Raw genomic sequence first — 13,259 nt, 5'->3', positions numbered from 1 at the left:
CCTATCCTCTTTATTCCTCATATGAAAATCCAGACTCCATAGATCATTACCATAGATTAAACACACTCCCTTAATAGATTTCGCATCCTTATGGAACAGCTGAAGCCAAATTTTATTATTAGTTCTGTCCGGTGCACTGTTGTAGAGGTTGTGTTTTGTTTACTTCATTGTTATTTCAGTCATTTTAAACCTTGTTTAACCAAATAAAATGATCTAATTATAAACAATAACACGTACCCTAGTTATATAACCAAACAGTAAAGCACAAATTATGAATTTAACCCTAAAATAATAGAAACGAAATTTCGACGACACTACAACTAGTGACACTGACAATGAACGATGAACTAGACACGAAAAATGAACTTCAAAATTTACAATGGTATGAGAAGTCTACTGGTGTTGGTTAGCCTATGTCATTACTAGATAGCACCAGTTAACTTTTTCCAACACACCTCTCAATGATGGGAGGTATGACAATGTTTGGCCGCAAGGTTGCCAAGTACTGAAGAGGAAGGCTGATCTCTGATGCTACTCGGGAATACATTGCCAGTTTTACACTTGGAGCCATGCAGTCCACAAACAACGTGATGTCTTCCTCTGTCAGTCGGGCCCGCTCTGGTATACTGGGAAGCCATGAGGGCTTGTGGTGTCGTTCTCTAAAAACAAAATTACATTTATTTCTTTATTCCACACTCATATGCCACTTTAAGTAGTTGAGATGAAAAATACCGTGAATTTGCAATAATGGTCAAGAACGGAATGTTCTTTTACCAAGGAATTTAGCGTTTTGGTAATAGGTATTTTAATGTTTCGCTGGTAACAAGATTAGCGTTATCTCACTCACTCAATCTAACAGTTCAGACAACCTAATAAAACAATATAATATATTCAGTAATCTATTACCGGTACTAAGATACTCCTATTCTTTTGTGATGCTTGCCATTAATAGGAAAAATCAATCAGCGTTATTGCACTCGCTTGTTCTAACAGTCCAGACAATGCTAAAAGAATAATATAGTTCTCAGTAATCTGTTACCATTTACCAAGATACTAATAATTTGTGATGCTCGCTGGTAATAGGAAAACAAGATCAGCGGGATGGTTATTAAATAACGCCAACATCTATAGCGTTAGCCATGAGTCATTCTAGACTAACTATAACTTTATTTTATATGTAGCAAAGTGTCAACGGACAATATTATTGATTTATTATTTTCTCTTCCTTTATTAAAAGACTATAATGTACTTATAAATTAATTATCTTTTACATAAAAAAAAAAAATAGTTAAGCTTAGGAAAATACAATGTTGCTAATTCAACACTTACAAATTTAATCTATGTATGAAGTGATGGGTGATTTTCCTAAGAAACTCTCTCAAGCGGGCGACCCACGTCCCAACATTGGCCGGGTGAAAGTAAGACTCCATCACTTTCATCATTCTGGTCAGATATGTCTGTGAACTACTCCCTCCACCCTGCAATCATTTACCACTAAAAAATGTGTTACATAGTATATATGGTCTAAAAGTGCACTTTTTGGTTAGTATTAAAAATGTTTCCTGGAACCAAAAAAAATGGGATTGAGAACAGCTAAAAACGTTTAAATGTAAAGTTTGATCAAGTGACACCTAATTTTTAAGGCCTTTGTAGAAGAAGAATATCAGCAAAACCAGAGGTCTTTATCTCAATCCAATACATCATAGCATTCGTTTGAAAATGGATCAAAAATACATATTTATGTGACACTGGTGAAAATTTTATGTGATCCCCATTTTGTACTTTGTTGAGATTAGTGATGTGTCGGTCCCATTTTTTAAAGGTTCGGTTCCGGTTCGGTTCTTGGCCGAAAAAGGTTCTCGCTTCCCGGTTCAAGTAAAAAAAATGAGAAAAATTTGAACCAGTTTACACACGCTAAAATTTGTTTAAGCACTTGAGTTTATTTAAAAACTACAAATGCGTCTGTCAGTAGCAGTACTTCCACCTCTTGATACTATTTTAGAAAAGAGGTGTGCGGTACCAAAGGTACCAAACTTTACCTTTTCGAGATGGCGAGCACTCTGGATATGTGGAACTACAATTTATCAGTGAATTATACCCTAAATATTTTTTCGAGTACACAGGGAAGTTGCCTGAGAAACTGTGACTTACAATTTCGGTTCTGGCAAAAAAGTGTGTGACTTGATGTTTAAAGGCAAAGTTGACTCGGGTCATTACAGCATTATACAACTCATCATAATCCCCAGGGTGTAAAAAGTACAAAAAGAAAAAGAAAAGGTAAAATGTCATTCACCATGCGTAAAGAGACAACCAGAAGAAAAAAAGTTTGGAGAATCATGGAACTAAAAAGTAAATACGAAATAGCAATGTTGGTGTTAAATGTGCTCTGGAAGTTCCTAAAAAAACGCCGACTCTTTTGAATTGGGGTCGTTAAAATGGATTTATCACGACTGCAAATCTATGAATTTAGAGTCAGAACAGACTAATAGGGACACTTTTTTTTCTTTTTTTTTTTTTTTGCTCGTATCTACGCCAGTGGCATTTTTGTAAGAAGTCAAACACTTTTAGGGAAAGCGGTCCAAACCCATTAAAGTTTTGTGGATGTGCCGGGGATTGAACCCGTCCCTCCCGCACAAGGAGGTTGTCACAAGGGAGGTAAAATTAGCTTCTTATCAACATTCTGAGTTCATAGAAAATCTTATCAACGGGGCTACATAGACTATAAATAAAGAATTAAGTATTAAAAGTAAACAAAAAAACGTTCAAAAACTATTTGAATAATATAAGATCATACAACTCTGCATTTACAATGGCGAATTTATAAGTCTCACAGGTCTCACTTAGATGAATCATCATTCTGGTAGTCTATATAATTTTTAGATCCGGGACTCCTTTTACCATTGGATTGGACCGTTAATACCATCTAACATTGAACCAAAGTATGTCCAACTTTATATTATAGCTTTGACTATCAATACAACTAGACATTCCATCCCCATGTTAAATTTGCAGCCAGTTTTTTTTTTTTTTTATCAAAATCGTCGTAGTTGATGTGAGCCACCTACAGATTGCGCTGATCATAATTACTAAATTCTGCCGAATACACAATCTTTTTTACCAAGTCATATAGGCAATGGCTTATAGCAACTGTTATGATCCATCAACCTAGTGAGCAACTAACAAAACTACAAGATCGCGCCACTCATCTCCATTCATACTTGGCTTAAAATACTTACTTTGTATGGTCGCCATTTTAATGAAAAGTATTAAAGTATTATAGCAACAACAAATAAGGTATGAATAGAATTGTAGACAGTAGCGCATTCTTTGACTGGCTCACACAACTACATTCTTTTTTAATAAAAAATGGCTACAGCTGGTCCATATAGATGTGAAGTCTACTTCAGTATCCAATAGTCAATGATTATAGCCTATACGACGTAAACCAGGGTGTCTACTACATTCTGGATAAAAAATTCATGGACAATTCCCGTACATTTAAGGAAACTTTGCCGTAACCTTTATCAGTGTCATCAGGCCTACCGAATAATTTTCCTGATTTGTCAAACTGTATTAATCTTGTTATTAACTGTAGTTGTACCAGAGAGAAAAGTAAATAATAATAGATAAGAGTTAAAAATTTCAAAATAGAAATTCATTGAAAGTAAACAAGCATAGGCCTACCTATACTTCAGGTAAAGCTTTTATAGTGTAACAGAGAAACGCAATCATTGTCTCCTGCGATAGCGACAAATATCTCCATCGGTCACGTAAACTTCATAACACAGCTTATCCGATCCAGGCGGATTAATTTGGCATGATTCGCCCTGGCACAATATTGGCTCGCAAACCAAGCTACAATAATACTACAATAATACACAATATATGGCTCTCGACTACTTTTGAAAAAAAAATCTTTAATGCACATTGTTACTCAGTTCTTAGTACAAAATCAAGGTATGGTAAGCAGCTACCAATAAGCAATAAGCACAGAGTAAGATTATTGTATTTTCATTTGCTAAGTTAATATCGACACATAGCAATCATTAGTTGTTTATCTAGGCTCAATTACATTTTCTTAATATATTTTACAGCTCTTTCAAGAATCAAAATACCCAGGTCTAGACCTAATTATTTAGGAGGGCCTATATAAACTGGGTAACAAACAATGAGGTTATAATAGCAGCAAAGTCACTATCATCATTCTAGTTCATAAGATTTAGATTGCTTAAAGCATACAACTCAATAAATAAATATATGGGAAACAAAAAACATTGAAACCTGAATAGCCAACAATATAAGACAAAGATACAGAAAATGCAATGACATAATTTGAAACCAAGCAGGCCTACATAGTGATAAAACATTAATGCAAACAACAATGCTTGTGGTTTTGTCAATTGAAAGATAAAATATCCATAAAAAAGGGGTTAACTTACAAAATAAGTCTGTAGATTATTTACATGTTTAATATGAAACCATAAACAGTTTTATGGCACTAGGCAATGGCCGCGGCAAATTGAATCTTCAAGCCGAAAGTACAAGTAAGTAGTGAAATTTAACAGCCATTATAAAGCTATTAGTTTCACAATAAAATAGTTTTGGGATCTCATAATAATTCCTCATAATACAATCTCATAATAAGCCCTAGTAATAAAAAAAGAAGTTGTAAAGGAATAAAAGTGATACAACTTTTATGAGCTAGCTAACTGAGTCAACAGTTCTTGGAAGTACTTGACTTGACACTTGATTGTCGTGATAAAATATTAATGGGTTTAAAATTGCTAATGGGATTTTTATTGCATAATTACTCTAGTAATAAATTATGAAAATGTAAACAAACATCTGATAAACCTTTTATGTGCTCCTAACCAACTAGCGATCAATAAAATTATGGCCCATTAAAAATTTAAGGACATAGTCTGGCATTTAAGGACAATTCCCGTACATTTCATGGCCAGTAAAAAATTAAGTACAATTCCCGGTTTTCCCGGATTTCCCGATTGGTAGACACCCTGGTAAACACAGCTGTTACTCACAGAATGGGCCAAAGATTTGTGAAATGCGACCAACTGCTGATGTGTGATTTAAGTGACTATCTTTATTCCACACAACAAATGTAATGAGCAAGAATTATCTCAATAGCATAAGTAGCTTTTTGGGTTATCAGCATTGCACAGTTCATACACTATTTATTATTCAAATGTAACTTGAGTTGATTTAAAAAATTCATTTGGTTAAACTAATATATCGGTTTGATTAACATATATATAGTTTATACAGGCCAACTATCCATTCTACTTCATGTAAAAAATAAATTAAGCAGCCCCTAAATAAATTCCAAAGATAAACATATTATGTCTTTTATTGCTGACAGTATTCCCATGGCGGAGCACGGGCGGTTAACTAGTTTTAGGTAAACTACTAAAAGACAAAAGGTTTCTGGTAAACATAATTTAATTTTAAGCCTAGTATTAGGCTTGTACTTAATTAATTTAGTGCAGGAGTTTTCAAAATGTTCATGAACCATAATTATTGTTTTATAACAGCAAAATTTGGAATATAAACTAGATTTTTTTTTACATTTTGTTTGCTCATATACCTCCATGGTCAAAAATGTAAATAATGTTAGGCATATCATTTACATGTTTTTGATTGTAAATAGATATGTACGAAATATATTTACCAAAGTAGCAACAATCCATACAGTTACAGCAGATGTGCTAAGTTTGTGAGCCTTGTTGACCTTCATCTTCTTGAAGTTGACAGGCAAGTTGAAGTTGCGGAGGATACGAGTATACATGAGTGCCATATGAGGCTCCCAATCTATATGGCCTACATTGTGTGAAGCCACTCTAGATATGATACTCATCATATGCTGAAATAACAAAGTATAATTGATTACGTTTACTCATAAAAACTAATTTGCAAATAAATGTGCCTATGCAAAAATTAGCTAAAAAGAGTTTACTAACAGGTCATCTAGTGTAACGTCCTGATCACATCACAAATAAATCTGCCTATCTAAACATTGGCTAAGAGAGTTTACTAAGAGGTCATCTAGTGTAACGTCATAATCTCATCACAAATAAATGTGCCTATGTAAAAATGAGCAAAAAGAGTTTACTAACAGCTGTCATCTAGTATCCTGGTCGCATATGAATGTGCCTATCTAAAAACGGGCTAAGAGAGCTTACTAAAAGGTCATCAGTGTAACAACCTGATCACGTCGCAAATAAATGTGCCTATGTAAAAATTAGCAAAAAGAGTTTACTAACAGCTGTCATCTAGTATCCTGATTACGTCGCATATGAATGTGCCTATCTAAAACGGGCTAAGAGAGCTTACTAAAAGGTCATCAGTGTAACAACCTGATCACGTCGCAAATAAATGTGCCTATGTAAAAATGAGCAAAAAGAGTTTACTAACAGCTGTCATCTAGTATCCTGGTCGCATATGAATGTGCCTATCTAAAAACGGGCTAAGAGAGCTTACTAAAAGGTCATCAGTGTAACAACCTGATCACGTCGCAAATAAATGTGCCTATGTAAAAATGAGCAAAAAGAGTTTACTAACAGCTGTCATCTAGTATCCTGGTCGCATATGAATGTGCCTATCTAAAAACGGGCTAAGAGAGCTTACTAAAAGGTCATCAGTGTAACAACCTGATCACGTCGCAAATAAATGTGCCTATGTAAAAATGAGCAAAAAGAGTTTACTAACAGCTGTCATCTAGTATCCTGATTACGTCGCATATGAATGTGCCCATCTAAAAACGGGCTAAGAGAATTTACTAAAAGGTCATCAGTGTAACAACCTGATCAGATCACGTCGCAAATAAATGTGCCTATGTAAAAATGAGCTAAGAGAGCTTACTAAAAGGTCATCTAGTGTAACGTCCTGATCACGTCGCAAATAAATGTGCCTATGTAAAATTTAGCTAAAAGAGTTTACTAACAGGTCATCTAGTGTAACGTCCTGATCACATCACAAATAAATCTTCCTATCTAAACATGGGCTCAGAGAGATTACTAAAAGGTCATCTAGTGTAACGTCCTGATCATGTCGCAAATAAATGTGCCTATGTAAAATTTAGCTAAAAGAGTTTACTAACAGGTCATCTAGTGTAACGTCCTGATCACATCACAAATAAATCTTCCTATCTAAACATGGGCTCAGAGAGATTACTAACAGGTCATCTAGTGTAACGTCCTGATCACATCACAAATAAATCTTCCTATCTAAACATCGGCTTAGAGAGTTTACTAACAGGTCATCTAGTGTAACGTCCTGATCACATCACAAATAAATCTTCCTATCTAAACATGGGCTCAGAGAGATTACTAACAGGTCATCTAGTGTAACGTCCTGATCACATTACATATAAATCTGCCTATATAAACATCGGCTTAGAGAGTTTACTAACAGGTTCCCAAACAGGAGCGTTGTGACAAGTTTTCCAAAGATCCATGAATTCATCAAGCCACAACTTGTAACCCAAGCTGGTCTCTTGTGGCAGAAACACTGTGGGAAGGAATGTGTCCAACAGTTCCATAGCATTCTGAATGGCGACGGAATCAAACGGACAAAGTTGAGGACGCCACTGCTCCAACATCTCTTGGGTGGCAGACGACTCAAAGTAACTGTGGACACACAGAGAGGTTGCACAATAAGCCCTTGTACACTACTGACTGTACACTACCTGGAGGTGGACAAAATGTTTATCAGCCTCTTTACACTACTTTATTGTTAAAACCTGCTTACACAATATGTTTCTAGTAATACTTTTAGTACAAGCAAGCATATATTATTAAAATTACAGACTACTTATTATTGACAATTTAGACATTTTATTAGCACCCATAGAAACCAAAACTCACTATAAAGAGTAGGTCTAAATGATTGAGGATAAGCCAGTTGTTATAACTTCTTTACAAGTTATTAGGGGTCTGCGGTGCACCAAAAAAGTCGGCACCGAAAAAGTCTTTTATCATAAAAATAATAGTTTTATGATGACTGTAAATTTTATCTCTAATTCAGTCAGTATTTTAGTGAATATTCGATTTGCCGCTGGCCATTGCCTACTGCCATAAAACTGTTTATGGCTTCATATTAAACTTGAAACTAATCTACAATCTTATTTTATAAGTTACGATATTTGTTAGGAATATTTTATCTTTCTACTGATGAAACCACAAGCGTAGTAGTTGTTATTTGCATAGTTTTTTCCGTTATGCAAGCCTACTCCGTCTTAAATTATGTCATTGCATGTTATGCATCTTGTCTTATATTGTTAGATGTGGCTGTTTAAGGCTTACATGTTTTTTAGTTTCCTGTATTTTTTATTGTGTTGAAGGTACTTTATGCAATCTAAATCTTATGAACTAGATAGTGATTTTGCTACCCTCATTGTAACCTAATCAATTTATATATAGGCCCTCCTAAATAATTAGGTCTAGGCCTTGGTCTTTTGATTCTTTGGAAGAGCTTTAAAATAGCCTATACTAAGAAAATTGGATTGAGCCTGAGATAAACTAATGATTGGTAAGATTTATATTGTGGATATTAACTTTGTAAATGAAAAGACAATAATCTTACTCTGTGATAATCCAAATTTTAGTTTCAGAAAAAAACTTTGCAAGAGTTGTATCCATCTTATAACTAGTTTTGAAGCTGATAAAAAAATATGCTCTTTGCCATTACTTCATCATAGCCTCCAGTTTTTCATTTTCGTCTGCTGTGAACAGCTGGCAACTACACTGTCTTTGTACTGAATGCTTTTATATATTTTTTTTTTTATTTAAATAACAACAAGGTAGACATAGTGTTGGTTGGAAATAATTTACCAGTTGTGTAAAATTATCTTGTCAATAAATGTTTTAACATGTTTATTCCTTAAAACTCTTATCCTATTTTTAAGCCCACTTTTATCATGGCTATTCAAAGTATCTCAGAGTAAAATAGGTAAAGCCTTTATCTTATCTGTGATTTTTCTTGACACAATCCTCGTAGTAGTAAAAGGTTTTGTTTTAATAATGTGTGGTACAGTAATTGTTGTTAGAAAACTATGAATGTAGGATACTATCCATTTTCATAGTAATTTCAATGTATTAAAGTTAAAAATAATGGTTTAAATACAGTTCTGAGCAGAAAACCGCAAAAATACGGGTAGCCGCGTACCGTACCAATTTTGTACTGAGAACCGAGGTACAAAATATTGTACGGTACCGACCCTAGATTTTCTGTACCGCAGACCCCTACAAGTTATGTATAAAGTAATATTTAACTTGCTACTAGATGATATTGATGCTCTAATCATTAATACTTACACTCTAGCAACAATGAGTAGGTCTGCCAATGCATTTTCAGTGTTTCTGAAACAAAGTACGATCATTACTAGCTCATTAATAACACCCAAAAACTCATTAATAACACATTATATATCACATTGAATAGCTGTACTTCTCTTATCAGACCTCAAAATAACTGACCGCTTCTGATCGCCAGCTATGTTTCGTCTTGTCTTCTGACCGTGCAAGTCTTAAAATTAGTCATTAGCGTTACAAAGTTTTAGATTAAAATATTGTGCATTATAAAAATCTTTTAGGAGTGTTTGAAATTGAATTAACATGACTGACTCTAGATTTTGCTCCCCCCATTCCCTAAACTCTAACGTGGCGTCGTACTCTGCGTCCAGGTTAGCGTCAGAAGTGTTCTCATCTAGCATCACGTCTTGTACTGTATCTGTTCATCCATAGTGAAGACATTGTCACATGTCGCCTCTATACTTAAATATTGTGTTTCAATGGCTACCAGGGGTTCTTCTTTTGGCAAATCTTCTTTTAAAGCATTTTCAATATTATTATGTGCTTTCAAAAATTGTCGCCGAAGCTGTCTTCTTTTCCTGTTTAAACGTATTAGGTCATCTCGTCATCTGCCATTTTTTTATTAATTGACCTTCAGGTTTTATACAATAATTAATACTTCAAAATTATTTATTCATCTAATAATCCTGACCAGGGTCGCCAAAAATGTAAACAAACTTCAAATATGAACCAATTCTCTTAATAAAGTCAAATAAAATCAGTCTCAAGTTAGTTGGAAAAATTTACTATTTCTTTTTTAACACACTGTTTACATTAGTCATAGTCATTCATGTTTCTTTTTAATTATCATAATTAAACATCTGTTAATATATCTGAAATACAAATCATATCTTTACAAAGAGGATAATATTGAATTAAATAACAACAATATTGCATATCATATAACAATTGTAGTGAGAGAATGTGCAGTTTGGCGTTTCCAGTATTTTGGTTTTGTTGGTAAAGGTGGGGATGGTGGAAAGCCTAATTGAGTTTGCAGTTTACGTGTCGTTTCTGCTATCTTCTTTAATCTAAATAATTCCTTTGGATTTAAATTGATTTTACATATAGTACAAGGCTGATTTTGATTGTTTAAAAATCTGAAAATTATACTGTGATATATTTTAAAGTTATGCACAAGTAGTAAAGTAGTGCTATTAGTTTGTGTGTGTGGCTACACTGCCAGCGCGTTGACGTTACAGCTGGTGTCCCTGAATCGCTCTCAGTTCTACGTTATCTACAGGTTAGTCGCAGTCATAATTTCAATGTGCGGTTCCTTTAACCTAGTGGTTAGTCGAATATTATACTGGCACAGTCGGAGAAATCGGTAAAAATGTCGAGAGTGGGGCGTCTGGGATGATTTAATACCAGTGAAGAAGATATTTCGTCCTATTTGTTTGCGTTTGAAACGTTATTTTATTGCGAATGATGTCAAGGCCACGAGCAATGTTTCTGTTCTAATCACCGTGTTCGGTCCTAAAGTTCTCGCAGTGTTACAAAACAAAAAAGTAAACCGGGCCCGGGTCCAAGTCCATGAGTCCTACGGTAATAGCTCATTCCCTATATGGGAATTTTCCTCAAATGTTTTGTTTGGTGGAAAATCGATGTGCTACTATCTATCCAACGATATCTTAAACCTTGTGATCGGATGCGTAGCAGCTTCAAAACAAATGCCACAAAATTCATGTTTGCCTTTTAAATATAGCCTATAGATATAATAGATGTTTTGGCAAATAGCTAGCTAAAACTTACATTTAAATTAGGCTGTTAAATTATTCACAAGTTAGGTAAATAAATACTCACGGAGAAAACCTATAAAGTCCAATGCAGGAATTACTAGAGCACATCAAACGATCATAAATATTGAAGAGAGGTTTCCAAGGCAAAATTAGTTCTTCACGGGATACTAGCTCCTTTTTTCTGCACAAAACAAAAGAAAATGTTAAGTAATTAGATAATGTTTATCTATAACCTGAAGCATTTAGGGTAAACTGTCATCAGACACATTGGATGTAGGCCTCCACGGTACGGACGATTAAAATGTACCAACCAAGGTATTCTGCAGTAAAGACTAGTAGAAGAGGAGTGTTTTAAATTAATGAGATGACACTGACAGGCTTGTTATCTACTTAACATAAGCCTACACTGGTTCTTTAGTCCTCAGAATCATAGGCTACACACACACACACATAGAGAGAGAGAGAGATAGACACACACTGGGAAATTGTATCAGGCCTAATTTATTTTTGTGTTTTTAAACTTTAATACAACTAACTGTAAGCTCTTCCTATACAACCTAAAAACCAGCTAATAAAAAAATGTTAAAACAATATACGGACCTTTTGAATGCATACTGTATACAGTACCGGTAGTTGAATTAAATTTAGGAGACCATTGTATTTGGACACGTGATCACTGGTCTCAAATCTTTCCCACAAGAACAGTCGTTTCAGTACCACCCACTTCCTGCCGATCTAGAGGTGACTAAAATATTAATAGGTGTGTGTATAAAATAACATTAAGTGATAACAGTCTGAATTTTAATAAATTTCCATGAATAAAGTATCAACATGATAAGTTACAGTAGACTTTCTCTTATCCGGACTCCTCGGGACCGAGGCCAGTCCAGATAACGGGTTTTCCAGCTAAACCGACGTCCCCAAAAACCCATTTAAACGGACCTTTTGAATGCATACTGTATACAGTACCGGTAGTTGAATTAAATTTAGGAGACCATTGTATTTGGACACGTGATCACTGGTCTCAAATCTTTCCCACAAGAACAGTCGTTTCAGTACCACCCACTTCCTGCCGATCTAGTCCGGTTAAACCGATGTGCTGATAAAAATTGTTCGGTTGAAGAGATGTCATTTCCACCAAGTGTAGTCCGGTTAAACCGATGTCCGGTTAAAAGGTGTCCGGATATGAGGGAGTCTACTGTACATCAATTAAAACTGTCTCGTTTGATGATAGTCTCTGGCATCCAACGAGAGTTGAAGCTATGAATAGGCCTAGGCTATATGTGAATTAAACATTAAGAAAGTTTTTGTACAGTATTAGTTAAAGTGAAAAAAGGAATTGGGCAAATGGACAAAATCTATTTTAGAATGTAGTTAGTTAATTTTACTTTAGGAGATAAACATAATATAACTTAGCCTGAGTAGGTACCAGTAATATTTATTTAAAAAAACTACTCAAAATAACTTACTTTAATAACCATGTTAAACAAGTTGAAAATCTGGAAATCAACAGTGGCTCCAAATTTGGGATTGTCAACAGCTCGAATATTAATTTGATGAAGAGAATGTGATCTTCTTTTGAAAATTTCAACCCAAACATCTGGATATATCTAAAAATCAGAACATTTTATTAACTTCAATCTTCAATAGGCCTAAACAAGGGCAACGCTTGGTATAGGCCTACTATTGTAATGGTTAGGCTCTACTTATGGTGATCCTTAACATTGTTGAAGGGTTTTTCAGAAAGTAAAGAACCATTACATACTATATCTGAAACCATATTCTAATGTTCTACAGGAACCAAAAGTGGTATTTTATTTTGAGTACGGTAGGTACCGGTATGCACCTAACATTTTTCTTCAACCTTTTGAGCCGAGTCTCGTACAAGGGCGCCAACAGGGAAAACCACGGCTCCCACTGTGGAAATGATAATAAGAGTCTTCATTACCCGCATATTAGATGCGTTTTGGAGGTATGGCCTTGGGGAAAAGTTGTAGATAACTTAGCAAAGGGTCAGTATGCGACCATTCTGAAAACATCTTGAACACCTGACTGACAACTTAAGACATTGTAGGTTAACCAATTTAAAAAAAAAGGGTCATCCTACTTATTTATCAACATTTTTGGCCTAAATTTGCTTTGTTTTGTAGATAAT

The 13,259-nt window shown here is 34.7% G+C and overlaps 1 protein-coding gene across 1 annotated transcript in view; it reads right to left on the bottom strand.

Moving 5' to 3' along the window:
• The window catches only part of LOC128986661 (proteasome activator complex subunit 4-like), a 110,491-nt gene that overhangs the window by 93,232 nt on the left and 4,000 nt on the right, over window positions 1-13,259 (bottom strand). Inside the window, exons 2-8 of the mRNA XM_054407141.1 lie at window positions 12,574-12,714; window positions 11,169-11,285; window positions 9,330-9,374; window positions 7,427-7,643; window positions 5,687-5,878; window positions 1,330-1,478; window positions 456-659 (exon numbers count right to left, since the gene is read on the bottom strand). Coding sequence (XP_054263116.1) covers window positions 456-659; window positions 1,330-1,478; window positions 5,687-5,878; window positions 7,427-7,643; window positions 9,330-9,374; window positions 11,169-11,285; window positions 12,574-12,714 — 1,065 coding nt within the window. The remainder of the gene's footprint in view (window positions 1-455; window positions 660-1,329; window positions 1,479-5,686; window positions 5,879-7,426; window positions 7,644-9,329; window positions 9,375-11,168; window positions 11,286-12,573; window positions 12,715-13,259) is intronic.

Source organism: Macrosteles quadrilineatus, unplaced genomic scaffold (genome assembly GCF_028750875.1).
Source record: "Macrosteles quadrilineatus isolate MER2022 unplaced genomic scaffold, UCM_ALF_1.0 Scaffold_1__1_contigs__length_201487025, whole genome shotgun sequence".
NCBI lineage: Eukaryota > Metazoa > Arthropoda > Insecta > Hemiptera > Cicadellidae > Macrosteles > Macrosteles quadrilineatus.
This window is presented reverse-complemented; position numbering and strand designations above follow the sequence as displayed.